Source organism: Papio anubis, chromosome 1 (genome assembly GCF_008728515.1).
Source record: "Papio anubis isolate 15944 chromosome 1, Panubis1.0, whole genome shotgun sequence".
Taxonomy (NCBI): Eukaryota; Metazoa; Chordata; class Mammalia; order Primates; family Cercopithecidae; genus Papio; species Papio anubis.
In genome coordinates, this window is record NC_044976.1 from 53,049,635 (window position 1) to 53,074,515 (window position 24,881).

The window sequence follows — 24,881 nt, forward strand, 5'->3', positions numbered from 1 at the left end:
AGCCCTTGCACTTAAGACCTTAGACAGAGAGCTCCCTGGGCCTCAGTTTCTCCACCCATACAACCAAGCAGGTGTAATCAGTCTTCAAAGCCCTACTCACCTCGTAGTGCCGAGGAAAGGGCTGCGCTCAAGCTCTGGCTGGGGACCTTAGGCAGGACTCAAGATGTCTCTGAGCACGGGTTCCCTGTGTACCTCACCAGTGATAGCACCTCACATATTTGCTCATGGGTCAAATGAGATGTGAATGGGAAAGCATTCAGGAAATGCCCTCCCTACTCCCCCAGGCCCCTGGTGGTCACCTCTGGGACAGGGGTAGTTCTCAAGATGACCTGCAGAGGGTAGGTGTCAGGTTTCAGACAAGGTTATTTTTACCCTTGGGGGTGGAGGGAGGCAGGTGACATTTGGACTCACAGTTCTAGAATGGGGTGAGGGGGCAGGGATGGGAGCAGGGCCTCTAGTGGATAACCTTGTCTGACCTCAAGGTCCATATTCTCCCTGCCAGCGTGGGGTGACACTAGTGAGAACTGGGAATGCACTGAAAAAAATCTCATGCGTTTGGTCCACAGCGAGCTAGGCTCTGTCCCCTCTGGGCCCTGGAGATACCAGAAGTAGAAAGAGAGGGTTTCTGCATTGTAGATCTTCTGGTCTGGTGTCAAATTCTCCCACAATTAATTGAACCTTGTCACAGTGGAGAGCACTGCAGAAACCAGGTACACAGGTGCCCGGGGTGCTGAGGGATAAGGAGCATTACAGAGATGGCAGAGCAGGACAAGTGTTCCAGGCAGAGGGAGTGGCACAGGCAAAGGCCCAGTGCTGGGAGATGGCAAGCTGCACTTGAGGACCTGAAAGAAAGCCAGTATAGGTGGGTCACACCGTGGTGCTATATAGGACCACGAGGTTCATGTCCGCTGTGTGTGCAGTAATGGAACAATGCACCAAAACAGCAGGAACTGTAGCAGAGAAAGTTTCATAATCAAAAGGCAGCCAAACAAGGAGGTGGGAGAGAACCTCAAATCCACCTCCCTGGGGAGTTTCTCGGACTAGGGTATTTAAAGGAATTTGGAGGAGCTGGGGGTTGCTTATTGGCCGGGGAGTGAGGGGTGGAGTCATGAGACAGGGAAAGGAAGAAACTGCATTCTTGTGTTGAGTTGCTTCTTTGGACGAAGTCTTTAGACTGGCTGGTGACAGTGGACCCATTGAAATGCAGGATTTGGGGCTGGGTGCAGTGGCTCACGCCTATAATCCCAGCACTTTGGGAAGCTGAGGTGGGCAGATGGCTTGAGCTCAGGAGCTCCAGACCAGCCTGGGCAACAAAAAATTAGCTGGATATGGTAGCACGTGCCTGCGGTCCCAGGAACTCTGGAGACTGAGGTGGGAGGATCACCTGAGCCTGGGAGGTGGAGGCTGCAGTGAACTGAGGTCACACCACTGCACTCCAGCCTAGGTGACAGAGCAAGACCTCAAAAAAAAAAAAACCAACCAAACAAACAAAAAAAAAACAAGGCAGGATTTTGTAAATATCTCAAAATAGAAACTTTGAGGTTTTTTTAATGTTAGAGATGTTATCTGTAACAGTTAGGACCTTGTGGCAGGGGCTATGTGACTTTTAAGCAATAAGCAGCTATAAGAAAGTGGGCTATAGGGTAAGCTGGTTAATGCTTAGCTATGCTTTACTTACAGCTTACGCTCTTGTTAAAAACTTAGCAATTCAGCTTGATTAATTTTGTGAGGATGGCTTCAGTGTGAGCGAGACTGGAGGTGTGGGCAGGGGTGGTCCATGAAGGGCCTCAGAGACCTTGTTAAGGAGTTCTTCCTGGAAGCCAAACCCTTTCAGGATTGGAAAGAATCTTAGAGACTCTCTGGTTAAATGCCCTATTTGACAGATGAGGAAACTAAGGCCTAGACATCTAATAATAAAACTCACCCTTTTACAATCACTTACCATGTATCAGAGACCAGGCTATACACTCTGCTTTCTGCTTTCACCATATTTTGCCCTTAAAATATAACTGGCATTTAACATCTAATTTAAATTACCAGACTGACTTGATATGTGCCAGAAATGTTTTCTCTTAATAATTAAAAAATTAATTCATTGAAGTAAAATTCACATAATGTAAACGTAACCATTTTAAAGTGGCCAGTTCTGTGGTATTCAGCACATTCATGGTGTTGTACAGCCACCACCTCTGTCTAGCTCTGAAAATTTCCATCACACCAAAGCCCTGCAATCCCTTACTCATTAGGTAGTTTTTCCCCATTTCCCTCTGCCCCCAGCCCCTGGCCACCACCAGTCAACTTTTTGTTTCTGTGGATTTATCCAATAATATGGATACACACAATATATGACTTTTTGTGTCTAGTGTGTTTCACTTAGTATATCTTTTTGAAATTCATCTATGTTTTATCATATATCAGTACTTCATTTGTTTTTATGTCTGAATAACCATTCATTAAAGATACATATATAGATATACACAAATATCACAATTTGCTCGTATATTCATTTATTAATGGATATTTGGGCTGTTTCTACCTTTTGCTTGCTGTGAATAGTGCTGCTGTGAACATGTGTGTGCCTGTATTTGTACTTGTTTTAGTTCTTTTGGGTATATAACTAGCAGTGGAATTGCTGGGTCATGTGGTATTTCTATGTTTAACTTTTTGAAGAACTGCTAAACTGTTTTTCATGGCACCTCAACCATTTTACATTCCCACCAGTAATGTACAAGGGTCCCGTGAATTTCCTGGCAGCAGGCCCAGGCCAGAGACCTCACGTGACTGTGAGGCTGGAGCAAAGCCGCCTGTGTACTGCCCCACGCAGCTCTGGTCCTGTTCCTCTTTCCAAGTTTTTCAGTAGCAAACAGCCCTGTGTACTGGTTTTTCTCCCATTCTACATGTCCTTGGTTCCTTGGGATCCCTCTCGGGGCTGCATGAGCCAGGCACCAGGGGTCATGATGCTTCAGCCTACCCAGGCTGTGCAGGGAGAGCTCTCTCCTTCCGTTGACACTTAGAAGTCCTGTGTCAACAGTACCAGTTCTATGAGTGGGGCTGTCACATATGCAGACTCCTTTCTGACCCCCATACCAAGGAAGATGCCAAGGTGACAAGGGGAACAAACACACTGGCCTGGCAGTGCTGGAACAAACACACTGGCCTTAAGAATCGGGCTCAGCCTTAGCCTGGTGACCCTAAACAGCAATGGCAGGGTCTGGGTCAGCAAGACACAGCTGTCTCCATGCAATGTTGGAATGAGTGTCTCCAGTCTCTTATTGCTGATGGGAATCTTGTGAAAGGACCTGCATCTCCTGGACAAACGGAGATACCCATGGCAGTGCAGGCCCCACCGCCTGAAAAGCCATCACTACTTGACTGACCATGTCAGCACGATGGATAAACCTCAAGCCTTTTAGGTTAACTCCCGTCTGCCACAGATTCTTGGGAAAAGATATCATCTTTCTAAATCCAGATTCACAGGCAGATGACAGTCCATGACCTGAATAACCTCTTAGTGAAGATTTTCAGATTCTCACCAGGAATTCAGATTTAGGAGGAGAAAGGTTTTTTTTTTTTAATTTTATTTATTTATTTTTTATTATGACCTCTATCCAGGCCTTCTTTCCTTGGATGCAAAATCAGTGTGGTAGAAAGGAGAATGAACAACAAGCATATTGTGGTACTAGTGAAAGAAGCACCTACCATTTGGAAGCCCAAAGGGGAGTGTTTATTTTTTTAATTTTTATTTTCACTTGTAAAAATAAAATATTTAATTTATGATCTTGAAAAAAAAAACCCAAAAACACAAAAACAAAGAATTGCTGGGGTAATACATATGAGAACTGCTAGCATAGGACCTGAGACTTAGTAGGTGTTCAATAACTGTTCACCAAGTGAATACATATAGGAGGAGCTTCATAAAAATGTTGGTTCAATTCTCTGCCTTTCCAGCTCCCAAATCTTGAAGAATGTTAAGTGTGAACACACTCAGTAGCTAAAGGAAAATTAAGATTTTCCCTTTTTTTTTGAAAAATCTATTTTTTTTAAAAAATAGAATGAAGATATGATCTGATATTATATGACAATCAGAAGCCTGTGAAACAGCCCCCTGATATCCTTCCTCTTACCCCTGGGGCTAGCTTTGAGGACATATGCTCCCTCTTTTACCCATAAGTTTGCCGCCCACCACTACTACCCTTTTTTGCCTTGTCTGCTGGGAACCTCAAGGCCAATGTAGCTCTCTTTGGCAGCATCTGGATTCATAACAATCCTCTCCTCTCTTATTTGGTTCCTTAACTTTATTTGTTTGCATTTTGGTTCCTAGTGCATGTGCATCCTGTGTGTGTCCCGGGTGTGTGTGTAAGCTGCTTCAGAGCCTTTTTTGGGACGAAGGTAGAGAATAGGCCAAAAGAGGAGATTTGGAATGTTGACACATACTCCTGCCTTGCTGGTGGGGAAAGCGCCAGGAGGCTGCCCTTGGTTTCTCTGAGAGGCTGGGGGAGGGGGAGGGGGCTGGGGCCACCTTTGTGGGGACAGAGCATGGAATTTAGTCAGCTCCCTCACACTGCTCAGAGTGACCTGGTTCAGACAATGGGGCCTTTCATGGGGCCTGGCCCACAGCTCAGGGGTGGGTGCAAGGCCCCTTCTCCCTGCCCGCCCCTGGGGCCCGCCTTCTAGTACCTTGTGAGAGGCAGGGGTGGGAGAGTGGGAGGAACAGGGGCTTTGCAGTTTTGCACCCTGGGTTTGAAGCCCTGCTCCATAATCACCGGCTTTTTGAATTCTCACAGAACCTCTCAAACAAGCTCGTAATTTTGCCCTGCACAGGGTTGCTGTGAGGCTCTGGTGAGCTCATGGGTAGAAAGCACTGTGGCAACAGTCTACTTTGGACTATGTTTGGGTCCCTCCCAGCTGTGTGTCTGTAGGAAGCACAGACTCAGCTTTGTAATGCTAATTGTAAGCACTCAATACATGTTAACCACAGGGTATATGTGTGCTAGGAGCTTCATATACTTGGTGTTGTTTAATTTCCTCTCTATGATGATTCTTGGAAGTGAGTATAATAATCCAATTTTTACAGACAGGAGACCGAGGCCCATAGAGGTGGAGCAGCTTGCTCAAGGTTATCCAAGTTAGTTGTGGAACTGGACTTGAACCCAAGCTAGGCTGATGCCCAAGGCCTGTGCATAGCCTGTGTCATGGTGGGTTACTCCAGAGGTCACCCAGGCCTGCTCCTCCCCTTCAGGGCAGGTAGGTCTCCTTTGCACCAGGCCTGTTGCTCCAGATGGAGCCTGCAGGCACTGTGATCGCAGCCAGCTTATCAGGCTTATCACTGTAGTCCATGCCTTCTCCAGTAGTCTTCCATGGTTTCTGGGGACCTCTTGGCCTGGCCCCCAAGCCCCTCTCCCTCTGTCTCTGCCCATCCGGGTATGTGGAGCATTTTCCCACCTGCTCTCATTTGCCCCAGTGTTCACATCACCTGAACCCTTTACCCTGACATTCCCATCACCTGAACCACAGCCGTTCTGTTTCTCCTTTTTGCTGTTCCTTATGGCCTCTCTGCACCTCAGACTTTCCTCCCACTGCGAGTCTCAGCTCTCAGGCCATTAGTCTTTTCCTTTCTGTCTTCCATGGGCATTTATTTAGCTCTGACTCTGTGCCAGGCCTGTGTCCCTGTCCTGTGGAAGCATCTGTCTGATGGGGGTGGCAACTATGAGGACAGTGACTACCCAGCTTGGTCAGTGCCGTGATGGAGATGGTGAGGCTGCAGGGGCGTTGTAACTCTCCCTGGGGAAGAGAGACGCAGGATGAGGAAGGGCTCACTTAGCAGATGGGGAAGATAAAGGGATTCTAGGTGGAAGCGGCACCTTCATGGTGGGGGAAGACAGCGGGAGTGAGAGTGGTGCTCTAAGGAAATGCATATGGTCTGGAGCTGAGAGAGTGGCTGCTAGGGTGAGTGGCAGGAACTACAGTGGCTGGTTCTTGATCCTGAGAGCAGTGGGGAGCCATCAAAGAGTCTTGAGCAGGGGAAGTACCTGGTGAGGCTTGCTCTTTAGAAAGGTCTGTGTGCTCCTAAGGGGCAGAGCAAAGTCCCATGGGGTGGAGTTATGAGGACCAGGTCTCCCTGAAAGGCAGGACGTAGTAAGCAGTAGTTGTTGAGTTGGATTTGCTTTTTGGAAGGATCCCTCTGGTGCTGTGTGGAGGCTGGAAGGAGTTAGACCAGAGGCCTCTTTGAGGTCGGATCACTGGGACTTGGATACTGGGCAGAGGGAGGATACCAAGGTGAAGCCTTGGGCCTGTTTCCAGCCCCAATAGCCTGCGGGCCTGTTGTCAACTTGCCTAGAAGGAGCCATGACCCAGGGGGCCTTATCTTGGCCCCCCCACAGCTGGGTGGCCCTGGGGCAGCTTTTCCCTCTGTGCCTTAGTCCCCCAGGCTGTGAAGGGATTGGGTGAGGGGGTCTCTCCTGCCCTGACCCCGCAGGTCTGTGACATGACTCTGGCTCAGGAGGAGGGACACGGAACCCATGGTGTGGCTAGCTGGGGCCTAGTCTAGCATGATCAACTCTGGCCAGGTCTGCCAGGGCCTGCGGCCAGCACTTGGCACAGCTGCTGTCTGAGAGGGCGTGTCTCCGACCTCTGGGTGCCCTCCTACCCTTGCAGTAGTTCAGCCCCCGCCACCCTGGCAGCTCTCTTGGCTCAGCCTGCCTGTCCGCCCAGGCCATGACTCCATCCAGGGCCTCTGCTCTCCCTGTGACTGGCCCTGGGAGGAGTGGCGCAGCTCTGGAGCCCCATTGGCCAAACCTTGCCTGGGCTGCACACATCCCTGCCTCCCAGGCTGGCTGCCTGCCCACCTTGGGACTAAGAGGCCTGGCCTGGCCTGCCCTAATGTGGGCAGACTGCCTTGGAGCCCAAGGAAGGAGTGGAGTCTGAAAGGCTATGCCTGGGGCCACCTGCTGCCCTGTCTCTGCTGCCTGTGCTCCAGCCCAGGGCTTCTGCACCCCTCTCTTTGAGGGGAGTGGTGGGGACAACAACTGCGAGGCTTGTCTCTCAGTGTGCTTCAGGGGCCCTGCTCAGAGGCGCACACAGTATTTCCATTCTGACAGGGTTCTAGAGCTTCCTCACTGGGAATCTCAGCTGGGTGTGCAAATTCCAGGCTGAGTTAGGTCCCAGACTCCTGGAACCAGGGGTACCTTAGGGACTAGCAATTCTCTGTCCTACCTGGTGAGTGACAGATGTAGCTTGGGAAGGGAGAGACCCTGCTCAGGATCACACAGCACCTGAGGGACACAGCTAGAATTTGAACTCAAGTCCGTCTCTGGCTGTCCCTCCACAAACCTTTGACAATGTCCTCCTGTGTGCCAGGCCCCTCTAGGCCCAATTTGTCGTTGTATTCTCCATGTTTGGCCCAGGGCCCCATACGGAGGAAGTGTTTGGTGAATGAATAAGTGAATGAATGAACCAGTGAGCAGGGCACAGATCTTGGCTCCTATGGCATAGGGTCCAACAGAAAGGTAGGGACTCCTGATTCACAGAACAGGAAACAGGAGCGCATGGGAGGAGGGGTCGACCAAGTGAGAAGCAGAGAGAGGACCAGAGCTCAGGCATCATGACTGCTGGTCCAGGGCTGTGTCCATGTTCCCTTGTTGGTGAAATGGGTCAGTAGTTCTCATTCTCATCCTTGTGAGGACTCAGAAAGGTGGACGTGCCCAGGCTGGTAAAGCGGGGACATTGTGTGTGGGCGTCCCTGTGTGTGTGTCCAGACTGCCCAGAAACCCCAGGCGGTCTACCCCAGGCGGTCTGCCCCAGGTGGTCTGCTCCAGGCAGTCTGCCCCTTTTGGTCTGCCCAGGTGCCCTCTGCAAGTGGGCATTGTCTCCCCATTTCCTCAGCTCTCTCTAGGGCTTCTTTCTGGAATTTCTTCCCAGTACCCCTGACTGTGGGAGGGGTTTGGGAAGAGTGTGGGCAAATAGAGTCTTGCCTACCTCCTCCCTCTACCCGCTCCCACACCCGGAAAGCCAGCCACCTGTATCCATGCAGGCCCCCAGTGCACCACCAAGCAGGAAGTGACTTGGCAGTGGTTACCATGGCGACGGGTCCTGCTGCTTGAACCACATCAGCCTTCCAGCTACCTGTGAGGGCCTGCAAGCCAGGCAGCCTGGCACCCTGTAGGCCTCCACCCAGGCTGAGAGCTCCTGGGATGGCTGCCCTCCTGTCTCCCCTTGGTGCCCAGCTTCCTGCCCAGGGGCTCTTGGGAATAAACAGTGTTTCTGGGAACCCATAAGCCGTTCTGGGTCAGACAGGCCTGGTTCAAATCCTGGTTCTACCACGTAGGGGTCAGTGACCTTGAACAAGCTACCTCGGTGCATTTGGAATTGATTGAATTAGCTACGGGAGGCTCACTGGTGGGAATTGTCTAAGGAGTATAGACCAGGTGCAAGAGCTGCCACGGCCATCATCCTGCAGCCGTGGCAGGCTCGCCATTGGGCCATGGTGCTCTTTGCCAGTACAGTCAAGCCCAGGCCCTGGACTCCTCATCTCAGCCCCAGGAGGCCCTGCAAACAGTGTAGTGTTGGGGGTAGGAGTTCAGACTGCAGCAGACCTCTGGGGTCACAGCTGAGCTTTGTCACTTACTTGCACTCCTCATCTGTAGGATGAGGATAATAATGCATCTGTCTCATAGGTTTGTTGTGAGGATAAAATTGGATTAGTACACATATAGTGCTTGTAAAAATATGTGACACCTAAGTGCTATATAAACGTTAGTGGCAACTGTCATCACCACCACACAATTGGCATTGGCCATGAGAATCAGAACCCATATGCCTGTCCCTCCTCATTTTTCTCACACATGCGGGTGTGCCCAGCTCTTGAGTTCATGGTCTACTTAGGGATGGCAGGCTGCTAGCCCCTTCCCTCTTCCTCCCTTCCAAAGGACTGATGGGCACACCCCACCTCTTCTGCCTGCAGAGTAAGACATGCTGGCTCCAAGCAGAAACCCCGGCTCTAATTCATGAGTTGGAGAATTTTCTCAGCCAGTTTTCCAGCTGGCAGCTGCTGTACCCAGCCCTGGATCAGACAGCTGGTCAGTGACTGCCCACGGCCCTCCCCGTCAATAGATCCAAGTGCTAGACATTAGCAGGCCACAGAGGCTGTCCTGATGGCCTCTGAAGATGGAGAGAGCCCAAGAAAGGAGCCCTTTGGGGATGAAATCAGAGCAGCTTCTTGAAACACTGTATTAGGAACAGTTCCCTGGGTTTGACCGCTAAGGAGCTCTCTAGGCCTCCCTGCACCGAGAGGGGACTCTTTCCAGAACGAAGGTAAATCTAAGGCAACACTTTAAAAAGTTGGCCCAGGAGCTGAAACGAGGACTGACTTCTCCGCATGGTTTTGTCTCCACTGCCCCACTCGGGTGCAAGGCCGTGTTCATGTGCAGTTCTTGGCCAAAAGGAAACTTGGCAGAAGCAGCATCCACAGATTCCCTGGGATCCAAGACCATGGGCTGCAGGGTGGTGACCACTCTCTCGTTGGGGTCTGGTGGGAGGTGGCTCTAGGTACTCTCTTTCCCCCAGACCCTGAGTTCTCAGGGCTGGACAGACCTGGGAGACCCTGCAGCAAGCAGACCTCTCTGTCCCCATCTGTCCCCCAGGGATTGGCCTCTGTGTTCTCCAGTCGCACATCCCGGAAGTCAGCCTCACGTGCAGGGAACGACAGTGCCATGGCAGATGGCGAAGGATACCGGAACCCCACGGAGGTGCAGATGAGCCAGCTGGTACTGCCCTGCCACACCAACCAACGCGGCGAGCTGAGTGTCGGGCAGCTGCTCAAGTGGATTGACACCACGGCCTGCCTGTCCGGTGAGGCTGCGCTCCCCATGGCTCCCCACCTGCCCCTCAGGCCCATAGCAGGGGCTGTGCTTTCAGAGATGGTCACTGTCCACCTAAGTGCCACACTTGTTTCTCATCTTGGCCTTTGCTCATGCTGGTCCATCTGTCTGAAATGCCCTTTCCAACGTCTCGATGCTCAGCACAGCCCACCTCTCTCTTACTCAGACCCCCTCAGCCCTGAGTGTTGGTCCCAGGCCCTAAGTCCCTGCCTCAACACAGTACAGCCTTTCACATGGCTGCTTCGGATTGGCTCGGAGATGCTGTTGAGCAAAGCCCATGACTGCCTGCCTTGCGGCGCTCCTTCCCTTGAGTTGAGGTGCACCGGACCGAGCCCATTTCATTTCATTCCTTTTGTTGCACTGGTGTTCTCCAACCCACAGAGCTCACAGCCTGGTGGGGTGGGGGTGGGGGACAGGCACGTGACCTGACTGTCCCCCAGCACTGTTTCAGAGGCCCTGACCCAGGCCGGGGGGCAGGGAAGGGATTCCTGAAGGGCTAAGGCACCTGAGTGGAGTCCTGAGGGTGAGAATGACTCAGGCAGGGAACAGGTGGTTGAAGGGACGGGGGCTCCAGAAGGCTGAGAAGCAGGCCAGTGTGGCATGATCACTCATTCAACAGCTACTTACTGAGTGTATACTATGTGCCAGACACTGTTCCAGGACTGGGGTACTGCAATGAACAAGACAGGCAAAAATCCTCGTCCTCAAGTAATTTACACTCTAGTGGGAGGAAGAGAAAATAGACATGAAAAGCAGATATACAGAAAAGGGTCAAGAGTGGTGTCCATGGTGAGGGAGCGTAAGGAAGGGTGGTGGCAGGATGTGGTGGGAGTTGTGGCCTTGACTTGGGCGGCTGGAGAAGCCTCTTGAGGAGGTACCATCTGAGCAGAAGCCTGTAGTGGGGGGAGGCTACTAATGTCTGGCTTTCTTCTCCTGACACCAGCGGAGAGGCACGCTGGCTGCCCCTGTGTCACAGCTTCCATGGATGACATCTATTTTGAGCACACCATTAGGTAAGTAGCCCCTCTGCGTTAGGATCCTCTGGTCTCTCTCCCATCAGCCTGGGGCCCGTGCTTCTGACTCCCTGCCTGGTCAGCCTGTGTACTGCCTGGAGCCTGACTCAACTGACTGAAAATGAGATGGGGGCAGCCTCTGGGGAAGCATGAACACCTCTGCAATGTTTCTGGGGGCTAGGAGTTGACCGGCTGTTCAGTGCAGTGGGTGGGTGGGTGTTCCCTCAGCCAGGGTGTGGCCGAGATAGCATTGTGGGGTGCTGCGTGACTTTGGGGAAGTCAATCTCTCTCTCTGGGCCTCAGTTTTCTCATCTGCAAAATGGAAGGGGTTAGACTTAATCAGTGAATGCCTTTTTGAGCTTGGGCATTCTCTTTGGGTCCTTGGTCATTGGGCTATAGGGAGGCCCCTAGACAAGGTGCGTTGGCCAAGTCTGAGCCAGAAGCTTGGGCCATCAACCTCTGCTCACATACTTCCAGGGATGAGGAGCTCAGTACCTCAATAACAAAGTAGCCTTTTTTCTTTCTTTTTTTTGGAGAAGGAGTCTCCCTCTGTCACCCAGGCTGGAATGCAATGACATGATCTTGGTTCACTACAATCTCTGCCTCCCAGGTTTAAGCAATTCTTGTGCCTCAGCCTCATGAGTAGCTGGGATTACAGGTGCTTGCCACAAGGCCCGGCTAATTTTTTTGTATTTTTAGTAGAGTCGGGGTTTCACCATGTTGGCCAGGCTGGTCTCGATCTCCTGACCTTAGGTGATCCACTCGCCCTGGCCTCCCAAAGCACTGGGATTACAGGCATGAGCCACCGCACCTGGCCTTTTCTTTTCTTTTTTTTTTATGGCTGTACAGAATAGAAGAATATTCATCACACACACTGGGCTTTGCCTCCCCATAGCTTTGCCCATAGATCCTGCTTCTGGGATCCAAGAAGCAGGCTGAGCCCTTGGCTCAGGACAGGCTGCAGGGCCACACACAGAGCTCTTGTCTCTGGACCTGATCCTAAACTCATTAGCACTACTAGGACATCAAGTGCCAAGGGCTTATTTGGGACTCACTGGGTGCTCAGTGTGTCACCATTAAGGAAGAAGACTGGCCAGTCTCTGTACTCACTCATTCAGTCGTCAGTCATTCCCTCACCACACACTTAACATTAGATGAGCACCTTTTCCGGACCAGGGGCCTTGCTGAGACTGGGCATGCAAAGTCCACTGGAGCACAGCCTCTTCCCTGGAACTCCCAATCTTCAGGGGAGGCAGATGTAGGAACGTTATTCAATTCGCAGTGAGAAGTTCTGTGCAATAATGGGCCCTGGGCCAGGTGGGGTGGCTCACACCTGTAATCTCAGCACTTTGGGAAGCCTAGGCAGGTGGATCACGAGGTCAGGAGTTCAAGACCAGCCTGGCCAACATGGTGAAACCCCATCTTTACTGAAAATACAAAAAACTAGCTGGGTTTGGTGGTGGGCACCTGTAATCTCAGCTACTCGGGAGGCTGAGGCAGAGAATTGCTTGCATCTGGGAGGCGGAGGTTGCAGTGAGCTGAGGTCACACCACTGCACTCCAGCCTGCCAGCTTAGGCGAGAGGGTGAGTGAGCGAGCCTCTGTCTCAAAAAAAAAAGGGCTCTGCTTTGTAATTTTTTTTCGTTGTTGTTGAGACAGAGTCTTGCTCTGTTGCCCAAGCTGGAGTGCAATGATGTGATCTTGGCTCACTGCAACCTCCACCTCCTGGGTTCAAGTGATTCTCCTGCCTCAGCCTCTTGAGTAGCTGGGATTACAGGTGTGTGACCCCACACCCAGCTAAGTTTTGTATTTTTAGGAGAGACATGGTTTCACCATGTTGGCTAAGCTGGTCTCGAACTCCTGACCTCAAGTGATCTGCTTGCCTTGGCCTCCCAACGTGCTGGGATTACAGGCGTGAGCCACCCTGCCTGGCCTCCTTTGTAATACCTTTTATTTTAGAATAGTTCTAAATTCATAAAAACATTGTATCTCTAAAGATAGTACAAGGCCGGGTGCAGTGGCTTGTACCCGTAATCCCAGAACTTTGGGAGGCTGAGGCAGGCAGATTACTTGAGCTCAGGAGTTTGAGACCAGCTGGGCAACATGGCAAAACCCTGTCTCTACCAAAAATTAGCTGGGCATGGTGATATACGCCTGTGGTTCCAGCTACTTGGGAGGCTGAGGTGGGAGGATCACTTGAGCCTGGGATGTAGAGGTTGCAATGAGCCAAGATCACACCACTGCACTCCAACTTGGGTGACACAGTGAGACCCCATCTCAGGCTAAATAAAAAAATAAAAATAAAGATAGTACAGAGAGTTCCCATATACCCCACACCCAGGTGCCCCATGATTAACATCTTACATTTGTAGGGTACCTTTGTCACAATTAGTGCACCAATACTGATACATTATTTTGATACCTTTTAAAATACATTAACTTATTTGATCCTCAAAACAATACTATGTGGTCAAAGCTATTAGTATCCTCATTTTACAGATGAGGAAACTGAGGCACAGAGAAACGAAGTACCTTGTTGAAGGTGGTACATCTAATGGAGGACCCAGGATAGGCAGTACGGCTTGCTCTTAACCAGTGGGCTGTATTTCCTATATGTCTGGGGGTAGGTGTTGTGGCACTGAGGGTAGTCAAGGGGGGGCTTCCTGGAGGAGGTGTTTGAGCTGGCTTCAGTACTGTCAGCTCTGTACATAGTGATACTTTGAAGCCAGTGGAGCTGTGTCTGGGCCAGCTCCAGGTTCCCGTAGCCAGCACAAGTTCTTTTACTTAGGGGAGCAAGGAATAGAGAGGGCTAGGGGTACATGCATGATGGCTGGACCTGCTGCAGGGCACAGCGGAGTGAAGGTGAATCTGGGCGGAGGAGGCTGTGGGTGGAAGGGAAAGCCAGAGAGGATGCCGGGAAGAAGGACAAGCTGAGGAGGGGCCTGGAGCATGGTTGGTGGCCAGGGAAGGCCTGGACACACCTGAGGAAAGATTAAGAAGTTTTTTTTGTTTGTTTGTTTCTCCTTTTGCCACTTAAAAATATTTCCAAATGTATCTGTAAGGGCTAAGAACTCTTTTTATATTTATTTATTTATTTATTTTTTGAGATGGAGTCTTGCTCTGTCACCCAGGCTGGAGTGCAGTGGCGCAATTTTGGCTCACTGCAACCTCTGCCTCCCAGGTTCAAGCAATTCTCCTGTCTGAGTGTACCGAGTAGGTGGGATTACTGGTGCCCACCACCAAGCTGGGCTAATTTTTGTATTTTTATTAGAGATGTGGTTTCACCATATTGGTCAGGCTGGCCTTGAATTCCTGACCTCAGGTGATCTGCTTACCTTGGCCTCCCAAAGTGATGGGATTACAGGTGTGAGCCACCATACCTGGCCCTCTTTTTTTTTTTTGAGAGAAGGATTCTTTTTAAACAAAACCTTAACATTAACATCATTACCACATCTAAAAAATTAACAATAATTTTCACCATCATCACTAGTCAGTGTTCAAATGCCCAAACTGTCTCATGAATTTGTTATTATTTTGTTTGCTTTGCAGTTATTTATTTTTTCAAGATGGAGTATTGCTCTGTTGCCCAGGCTGGGATGCAGTGGCACCATCATAGCTCAATGTGGCCCTGAACTTCTGGGCTTAAGTGATCCTTAGCCTCCCTAGTAGCCGGGACTACAGGCATGTGGCACCATACCTGGCTAATTAAATTTTATTTTGTTATTATTATTTTGTTTTTGTAGAGACGTGGTGTTGGTCTCACTATGTTGATCAGGCTGGTCTCAAATTCCTAACTTCAAGTGATTCTCCCACCTCTGCCTTCTAAAGTATTAAGATAACAGGCATGAGCCACCACACCCAGCCTGCAGTTATTTTGTTATTCAAGTCAAGATGCAAATAATTGTAATTGGTTGCTTCTTAAAAAAACTCTATAGGGAGGCCGAGGCCGGCGGATCATGAGATCAGGAGATCGAGACCATCCTGGCTAACATGGTGAAACTCCATCTCTACTAAAAATACAAAAAATTTGCCAGGCATGGTGGCGGGCGCCTGTAGTCCCAGCTCCTCGGGAGGCTAAGACAGGAGAATGGCATGAACCTGGGAGGCAGAGCTTGCAGTGAGCTGAGATAGTGCCACTGCACTCCAGCCTGGGCGACAGAGTGAGACTCTGTCTCCAAAAAAAACCCAAAAAACCAAAAAACTCTATAGATACCCACCAATCCTCCACCAGCTCTCTGGCACGCTCTGTCTCTCTCTCAAAATGTATTTGTTGGGGAAAGCTGGCCATTTGACCTCTAGAGTCCTTCATCATCTGGGTTTTCTGTTTGAATTTCTGTGGTACAATTAACATGTTCCTCTGTCTTCTGAGAGTAAATTGGTCTAGGGAAGGTCTTGATGGAGGTCAGATTTGTTTATAGGGGGTTGCTTGTCTGCATTGTGAAGAACACCTGGAGGGGTGTCCGGGAACTCCGGGGCCCCTGAGGAAGCTGGGCAGTGGCCCTGGGGAGGGATACGGTTTGGGCCTGAGCTGTGGGGACAGAGGGCAGTCAGGAAGGAGGAGGAGCTTAGCAACCTAGATGGGTGTCTGGTTGACTTTGGGGGAAGGTAGAGAGAGAAGGAGGGAGAGGAGGAAAAATCACAAATTCCTCTCAGCACCAGAGAAAATAGACTTTTATTTTTATTTGGGGGACCACAGAAATTTTTTGCCCTAATGTTTGATCATGAAAGCTTTCAAACATATAGAAAAGTTGAATAGTACAATGATCACCACCACTGAGACCCAATAATTAACATTTTTCTAAATTTGCTTTATCTATGTATGGACAAATAAATAAATACATACACTTTTTTTCTTGTTAAGAGACAAAGTCTCACTCCGTCACCCAGGCTGGAATGCAGTGGTGCAATCTTGACTCATGGCAACCTCTGCCTCCTGGGTTCAAGTGATTCTTGTGACTCAGCCTCCCAAGTAGCTGGAATTACAGGTGTGCCCTACCATGCTTGGCTTATTTATTTATTCATTTATTTTTGTAGTTTTAGTAGAGTTTCATCATGTTGGGTAGGCTGGTCTGGAACATCTGAACTCAGGTGATCTGCCTGCCTTGGCCTCCCTAAGTGCTGGGATTACAGATGTAATATATATACACTTTCTCTTTTTCTCTCTGCTAAATGATTTGAAAGTGAGATGCAGACATCGTGATGCTTCATCTGTCACTATGTCAGCATAGATCTCCTAAAAATGACCCTCCCCTCCGTGATCATTAGTGTTACTAAAAAAATGAACAGGAATCATATCAACAAATGTCTGGCAAATGTGAGCTTGTGGTATTTATTGAGCTCCTGCTGTGGGCCAGGCCTGGTGCTTGGCTGAGTCCCACTGTCTCTCACTTGACCCTCAGAACCACAGGCAGTACTTTACACAGGAGGAAAGGGACTCAGAGAGGCAAAGTGACTCACCCAAGGTCACACAGCTCTGTAGTGTGATGGTCAAGGTGGAGCTTGACTGGAACGCAGGCCTGTGTGGCCATTCCCACTGCGTTCATGGTGGCCCCTTGACCAGCAGGCCCCTTGGAATGGACCATTCCTAGACTTGGCCAGGAGACTGTCATTTGAGAAAGAAGTCGGCATGGCACTCTCCATGTTCATGAGCCAAGGCTGACGAACCTTGAAAGTGAAAGGACCTGCTGGAGATCACACAACCATTGAATGGGGCCAGCCTTTAGCCTCCTGCCCCTCCTCCCCACAGTCCATCAGCTGGGCACCCTCTGCCGCCTCCATTAGGCACGGCCCAGGCTAGGAGGCTCCCCTGGGGATTCATTTGGATGTGGGGATCATTCTAGAAGGACAGGTTGCAACTGGAAAGAGTGGGGCTGGTGCAGTCAACAGAGTCAGTCTGGAAGCCTGGTGCTGCCAGTTTTTAGCTTGGTGACCTTGGGCAAATGACTTCACCTCTCTAATGCTCAGTTTCTCCTAAACCTACCTGCCAAGCTTATTCTGAGGCTCCAATGGGGCAGTGCACAGTGCCTGGCACCTAGCAGGCATTCTTTAAATGTTTCCATTTCTCTCCCCGCCCTTTGTTTATAGCATCTTGCCCTTACTAGACATTCAGTACATGTGGAATGCGTTAATTCAGTCAGCTACCCTTTATGGGACACCCACCCTGTGCCATGTGCTAGGCCTTGGAGAGTCAATGGGGAGCAAAACATGGCCCTTACCCTAGTAGAGCTTAAGAATTGTGGGGGACAGAGGTCAGTGTGCCAGGAGAGTGCTGCAGGGTGGGCCTCTGCAGGGCCTCTGTTGGTGGGTGGGCCTCTGCAGGGCCTCTGTTGGTGGGTGGGCCACTGCAGGGCCTCTGTTGGTGGGTGGGCCACTGCAGGGCCTCTGTTGGTGGGTGGGCCTCTGCAGTGCCTCTGTTGGTGGGTGGGCCTCTGCAGGGCCTCTGTGGGTGGGTGGGCCACTGCAGGGCAGGGAGGGCTCCCCTGAGGAGGGGACCATTGAGCCAAGTGCAGAAAGAAGCACAGGCATTAATTGGACAACAGGGAGTAGGGAACGGGGGAGCAGATGAGTGCAATCATGCTACTTCTCTCTGCCTCAGCTTCCCCATCTGTGAAATGGGGTGCTGACACTATCTTGCTGGCTGGCTTTGAGGACTTGGTGACATCGCAGATGTGAATATGCCCTGCAAACCATGAAGTTCTCCTGCCAGCTCCCCACAAGAGAGGCGCTGCAAGTATCTGAGGCCCCTGTTCCTCACTCTGGCCCCTCTGGAAGGCTCACCTCCTGCTTTCCTCTCCCCAGTGTTGGACAAGTGGTGAATATCAAGGCCAAGGTGAACCGGGCCTTCAACTCCAGCATGGAGGTGTGTGGGGTGGGCACTGCTTGGGAGTGGGTGCGTGGGTGGGTCCTCTACCTCCTCTATCCATTCTTCTCCCTGCAGCCCAGGGCCACTTACCCTCGCAGGGCCCTGATTAGAACAGCAGAGTTCTGTAATGATTGGCAGAGCAAGGGGAATCCCAAGGATCTTCCTGTTCCAAATCCCGTAACACAGACAAGAAAATCGAGGCCCGGGAGGGGAAGGGACTTGTCCCAGGTCACTGAGCTACACAGATTCCAGCATGGGACTTGACTTCCAGGCCCCTGAGTCTTCACATCCAGCCTCAGCAGCCTAGTGTTTGTGGGAATGGAGGGAAGGCAGCAGGAGCACCTGATCTTGGAGGAGGAGCTGGGGCAGGAGCGTGCTGGGTTGGCCCATGAGCTTGCCTCCCACAGCCCGTCTCCGCATCTGCAAAAGGGAACATGATTCCTATGTGGCAGAGTTGTTGAGTTAATGGACTGCTGGTGATGCCCAGGGCTCTGTGAGCTGTGGGGGAGGGCTCTATTTCCTGCCTATGGACTTCAGGCCCAGGAAACTTCACCAGCTGGGCCCGTGGTTCCTGACGGAGCACTGAGGCTGGGTGACGTAGTCCTGAGTATGCCTCTGGGCACCCCATAAATGCTCAGGTACTCCCAGGTGCCTGTTCTTGATCTTTTATTTTTATTTTTATTATTTTTTTGAGATGAGGTCTTACTCTGTCACCCAAGCTGGAGTGCAGTGGTGCAATCATAGCCCGCTGTAACCTCGAACTCCTGGGCTTTAGCAATATTCCTGCCTCAGCCTCCTGAGTAGCTGGGACTACAGACATGCGTCACCACACCCAGCTAATTTGTGTGTGTGTGTGTGTGTGTGTGTGTGTGTGTGTGTGTTTTCTTTTTTTTTTTTTTTGCAGAGACAGGAGTCTCACTGTGTTGCCCTGGCTTGTTTTGAACTCCTGGCCTCAAGTGATCCTTCTACTGCAGCCTCCCAAAATTCTAGGATGACAGGCCATTGAGATTGGCCTATCCTTTAAATGTAGCCAACATTCTACCTATAGTAAGCCCTGTTGTAGACATAGTCTCATTTTAATCCTCTCAACAATCCCACAAGGGTAGGTCTGATCACTCCCACCTTGTAGATGAGGAAACTGAGGCCCAGAGAAGGGAAGTGTTTTGCCCAAGGTTTCCCGGGGACCCAAGGGCAGAGTCAAAACCTACCTCAGATCTCTGGCCTCCCAGACCTGGTAGGTGGTGCAGAAACTCCGGAGGCCTGGGCTGGGCTGGGACTTGCTGTCTGGCGGAGCTGTGGGCCTTCTCGCTGGTGAGTGCAATGTTGTCCCTCATTCCTTCGCCCTTACTGTTCCTCTCCAGGTGGGCATCCAGGTGGCCTCGGAGGACCTGTGCTCTGAGAAGCAGTGGAATGTGTGCAAGGCCTTGGCCACCTTCGTGGCCCACCGAGAGATCACTAAGGTAACTGGGTGCACCTGGCTGCTGGACGCTGCTCAGCGACCTGGGCACCTGCCATGGCAAGTCTGGATCAGGGTGGTGAGGTTGGGGGTTGGCAGAGGGGATGGGGAGGGACACAGCAGGAATCCACAGCTCCCAGAGGAAGGCCCACCCCCCATTGCATTCGGACCCCCAGCCACCTCCCTACTCCTTTCCCCCACCTCTCCCTGTGCTTCTCCAGCGAAGATTCTTCTGGTCTCACCATTCTGCATATCCTACAGTGACACTCCCTATCCTCTGAGCCTTTGCCCAAGGAAGGGACCTGGGTGGGAGCTGGAGGATGAATATGTGTCAGGTCATCGTGGAGGCAGGAAGATGGGGCAAAGAGGGAGGAAGCCTTGGAACTGAGCAGCAGCCCAGGCCTGCCATGTGCTAGCCTTGGGCATGGGATGGTGCTGGGGACAGGCCCTTGTGCTATTTCAGGAGACTTGCCCTGAGTGTCCCCCACCCTGTCCCCTGGCCGACAGGTGAAGCTGAAGCAGATCACGCCACGGACAGAGGAGGAGAAGATGGAGCACAGTGTGGCGGCCGAGCGCCGGCGCATGCGCCTTGTCTATGCGGACACCATCAAGGATCTCCTGGCCAACTGCGCCATTCAGGACGGTGAGCAGCTGCCAGCCATGCATGGGGAGGGTAGCTGGAGTCCTGCATGGCCTCTCTGCCCCAGGTCCCCACTGGGCAGAGGCAGGAAGGGAGGCTCCGGGGACTTCCACCCACTGGTGGCCCTGGACCTCTCTAGCCCTCTTGGCCCTGAGGTCTCCTCTAGGGAAAGGGAGTGTTTGGGCCTCTCTACCAGCTCCCAGGAACCATGAAGCTGCAGTTAGGTCATGTGGAAATCCCTTTTTTGTCCACAAAACACATTTGGGTCTCCAGAAGCCAAGGTGTTTGGGAAGATAGTATTGAGCTACACCTTGAAGACTCTGTAGGATTTTTTAAAAAGCATATATATACGCTTATGTATATGCATCTATAAAAAAAGCATATATAGGCCAGGCGCAGTGGCTTATGCCTGTAATCCCAGCACTTTGGGAGGCCGAGGTGGGTGGATTGCCTGAGGTCAGGAGTTCAAGACCAGCCTGGCCAACATGGTGAAACCCCATCTCTACTAAAAATACAAAATTAGCTGGGTGTGGTGGCAGGCACCTGTAATCCCAGCTACTCGGGAGGCTGAGGCAGGAGAATCGCTTGAACCTGGGAGGCGGAGGTTGCAATGAGCCGAGATTGTGCCATTGCACTCCAGCCTGGGCAAAAAGAGCAAAACTCTGTCTCAAAAAATAAAATAAAATAAAATAAAAAGCATATAAAAAACATACATAAAAAGCATATATATATGCTTATGTATATGTGTGTGTGTATATATGCATACACACATAAGGTATGTGTATATAAAGATATAAAATAAAAAGCAAGACTCCTTTCTATCCCAGAATCCAGATCCTCTCCCCAGAAGCAACTACTATTACCCATTTTAGGGTATCTTTCCAGAAGTATTCCCTGCATATCTAAGCATAGCATGTATCAAGCCCCTGAAAAGGGGCATTCAGTACATACTGTTCTGTATCTTGTAGTTCCCCTGAGAAATATATCTTGGGGGTTGTTCTATACCAGTACAGAAAGATCTACTTTGAATTGGGTGGGATTTTGACAGGTGGGATATAAGGAAGGGTTCTTGACAGAGGGCACAGCCTGGGCAAAGGCCCAGAGGGGAGACCTTGGACTTGTTTACTCATCTCCAGAATGTTCAAATTTGGGTCTTCCTTGAAACCCAAAGCAGGCGACTTTAGGAGAAAATCTCCTCGGAGTGGGGAGAGAGCAGGCAGAACTTGCAAAGCCCAGTGGAAGCAGCAAGCTGTGCCCTGAGTTCCATGTGCCCTGGTTATGCTGGGCTTGGAGGCTGGAGCTGGGGAGGCCCAGCTCTTCCTACAGTCATCAAGTCCCCCTTGATGCATCCATCCCCTTGCAGCCTTCCTATATATCTTCTGTCCTAACAGCCCTCCCACCTAAGAATCAGCTCAAGTGCCTTTGCCTGGCACTGGGCCTTCTGGCTGGCCACTCAGCTTCACTGGGTACTGTCTCTTGACCCACTGCAGCTCCTGCTAAGCCACAGGCCCCATTGCCCTGTGAATACCCTCCCCGTCCTGTCTCCAGACCTTGGCTCAGGCCACCCTCAACTTCCCCTCCTGTCTGCCCTGACCCTGTCTGTGGCATCTCTGAGAGTCTGCAAGCCAAGCCAAGGGCAATGCCAGCTCTTTGATGGACCCTCCCTGAAGAAGTCTCTCCATGGGAGATGGGAGACAAATGACACCACCTTGGATTTGGTGGAGCATGCCAGCATCTGCTGCCCTGAAGCCCAAGGCCCCATTCACTGCCTGGCCTCTCCTACTAAGGATATCCTAATGCCGTTGCTGCCAAGGATACCAGGGCAGAGGGCGGGGAAAAACCGTCCTTTTTGAGAGCATATTTACTGGAGCCAAGCACTTTGTGATTATTATTATTTTTTGAGACAGAATCTCACTCTGTCACCCAGGCTGGAATGTAGTGGTGTGATCTCGGCTCACTGCAACCTCTGCCTCCCAGGTTCAAGTGATTCTCATGGCCCAGCCTCCAGAGTAGCTGGGATTACAGGCGCCTGCCACCATGCCCAGCTAATTTTTTTGTGTTTTAGTAGAGACAGAGTTTCGCCATGTCAGCCAGGCTGGTCTCGAACTCCTGGCCTCAAGTGATCTACCCGCCTTGGCCTCCCAAAGTGCTGGGATTACAGGCATGAGCTATTACGACTGGCCTTGAGTCAAGCACTTTGTGACAACAATAACATTTCATCTTCACACAGTCCTGTTGGGTCAGAGTTCACATCTGCCTTTACAAATGAGGCAACTGAGGCTCAGAGGGATTACTCGATTTGCCCACTGCCATGCAGGCAGTCTGGAGTGGAGCTGAGACTCAGACCAGCTGTCTTGTCTCAGAGCTGGTGATGGGTCCACGGCACTGAATGGGCTCATCTCTCACCCAGGGCCACCCTCTGCCTCATGTGCACTTGGTGCCGAATAAATAAAAGAACCTGAGTGGGGTGGAGTGGTGGGGGTCTCCGGGCTGCCTGTGGGGAGGGGCTGCCCTTGGGAATGTTCTCACCTCCCCGCTTCCCTCCCTCACCCCATCCCTGGTCAGATCTGGAGAGCAGAGACTGCGGCCACATGGTGCCGGCCGAGAAGACTCGTGTGGAGAGCGTGGAGCTGGTCCTGCCTCCCCATGCCAATCACCAGGGCAACACCTTTGGGGGCCAGATCATGGCCTGGATGGAGAATGTGGCCACCATTGCAGCCAGGTGAGGGCAGAATGTACTGCCTCTGCCTCCCCTCCTTTCTCCTCCTCCTCCCCTTGGCCACCTCCCTCTGGAGGGGAAACCCCAGCTTAGGGTTGGCATTCAAGGCTTCAGAAGCTTGGCTGTTCCAAATCAGATAAAGAATTTTTGTGAACTGCCGGGCGCGGTGGCTCAAGCCTGTAATCCCAGCACTTTGGGAGGCCGAGACGGGCGGATCACGAGTTCAGGAGATCGAGACCATCCTGGCTAACACGGTCCGGCCACTGCACTCCAGCCTGGGCAACAGAGCCAGACTCCGTCTCAAAAAAAAAAAAAAAGAATTTTTGTGAACTGACTATTTCTTGTTCTACTCAAAAAGCTCTCATCTTTTACGTGGGAAACAACAGCTCTCTTGGCCTGGCACTAGATCCTCCCCTTGATCTGGCCCTACCTGTACTCCTTCTAGTATCTATGTTCCCTTCACATCAAGCCATTTGCTGCTCTGTGTTGCCATCCTCCACTTTCCCAGCCCCTGCCTTTGCCCCTGGTGTAGGCTCCTGCTGTGTTTCCCCTACTCTTCTTTGTCTGCTAATATCCTGCCCACTTCCTCCATAAAGCCATCTCTCACTGTTCCCTTCCTCCAAGGGGTGAAAATTGTTTTCTCTCCTATAACCTCTGTGCCTGTCTGGGGCTTGTTCTACCCTAAATATCAGGGTGTTTTTTATAGTTATGGTAACTGACCTTCACTAATTGACACTCTCACACCTCCATGACTTTGCTTTTGCTGTTCCCTTTACCAGGAGTGCCCTTCCCAACCCATGCCCTTCCCAGCCAGGCGGATTCCTCCTTATTCTTTAGAGCCTGGCTTCGATGGCCCCTCTTCCAGTTTAACCTGTGGGAGACAGTGCATAAGCAATGCTCTTTTGGGCAGCCTTGGCTATAAGTGCAGGAAGATCCCAGAGGAGGGTAAGAGGCTGATGGTCAGGGAAGGCTGCCTGGAGGAAGAACACTTCAGCTGGGCCTTGAATGCCAAGTAGCTTTGGGTTAGGGGAGGGCTTCTAGATAGTAGGAACAGCAGCTACCAAGGTATAAAAGTTGGAAGGAAAATGGGAAAGGGGTTTACCCCAAACCCTGCTTTCTTCTGTCTCCTCAAACTTGGCTCCTTTCCCACCATGCATAGACCTCAGTATTCTAAGCTATGAAATGAGACTTCAGTTCTGTGCCTCTGAGCAGAACTGCCACTGGTTTGGGTGGCAGTGGGTGGGTCAGAATGTGTAGTTCCAGGCTGGGTCTGGGGATGGGACTAGGGTAGAAGGCCGGCCCAAGCTGGCCTAGTGTGGTGGCTCATGCCTGTAATCCCAGCACTTTGGGAAGGCGAGGCCACTTGAGGTCAGGAGTTCAAGACCAGGTTGGCAACGAGGTAAAACCTCATCTCTACTAAAAATACAAAAATTAGCCAGGTGTGGTGGTGTGTGCCTGTAGTCTCAGTTACTTGGGAGGCTGAGATGGGAGAGTTGCTTGAACCCGGAAGGTAGAGGTTAGAGTGAGCCGAGATAGCACCAGTGCATTCCAGCCTGGGCAACAGAATGAAACCCTGTCTCAAAAAAAAAGGCCAGGTGCAGTGGCTCATGCCTGTAATCCCAGCACTTTGGGAAGCCAAGGTGGGTGGATCACCTGAGGTCAGGAGTTTGCAACCATCCTGGCCAACATGGTGAAACCCCGTCTCTACTAAAAATACAAAAAATTAGCCGGGCATGGTGGTGGACGCCTGTAATCCCAGCTACTCAGGAGGCTGAGGCAGGAGAATTGCTTGAACCTAAGAGGCAGACGTTACAGTGAGCTGATATTATGCCATTGCACTCCAGCCTGGGCAATAAGAGTGAAACTCCGTCTCAAAAGCAAAAAAAACAAAAAACAAAAAACCTGGCCCAAACTAGTGGCTAAAGCACTGAGGGCATTCCTTCTGTCTCCCCCTCCAAACCTCCTCAGTCGGCTCTGCCGTGCCCACCCTACGCTGAAGGCCATTGAGATGTTCCACTTCCGAGGCCCGTCCCAGGTCGGCGACCGTCTGGTGCTCAAAGCCATCGTGAACAATGCCTTCAAACATAGGTGAGGGTCTGGGATGGGCGCGGCCAGGGCCATTCGGGGCTGACCCTAGAAAGGACCCTACTGCAAACCGTCCAGGAGCCCTTTGGCCTGCAGACAGGGTCTAAATCCTCGCCCGGCTCCTGGGTTCCTTCACTGTCTCTGAAATTCAGCTTTGATGTTCCCTTCTTGGAAGCCTTCCCTGGCTCCCAGTCCTGCCTATCCCTGGCTGGGTCAGGGACCCCTCCTGTGG

The 24,881-nt window shown here is 51.3% G+C and overlaps 1 protein-coding gene across 5 annotated transcripts in view; it reads left to right on the forward strand.

The window, feature by feature from the left end:
• ACOT11 (acyl-CoA thioesterase 11) overlaps window positions 1-24,881 on the forward strand; it is a 65,555-nt gene that overhangs the window by 30,174 nt on the left and 10,500 nt on the right. For all 5 annotated transcript variants that reach the window (XM_031669163.1, XM_031669185.1, XM_003891935.3 and 2 more), the window contains exons 2-8: window positions 9,639-9,846; window positions 10,819-10,888; window positions 17,686-17,746; window positions 19,111-19,209; window positions 19,713-19,848; window positions 22,411-22,567; window positions 24,533-24,652. In XM_031669163.1, coding sequence (XP_031525023.1) covers window positions 9,639-9,846; window positions 10,819-10,888; window positions 17,686-17,746; window positions 19,111-19,209; window positions 19,713-19,848; window positions 22,411-22,567; window positions 24,533-24,652 — 851 coding nt within the window. The remainder of the gene's footprint in view (window positions 1-9,638; window positions 9,847-10,818; window positions 10,889-17,685; window positions 17,747-19,110; window positions 19,210-19,712; window positions 19,849-22,410; window positions 22,568-24,532; window positions 24,653-24,881) is intronic.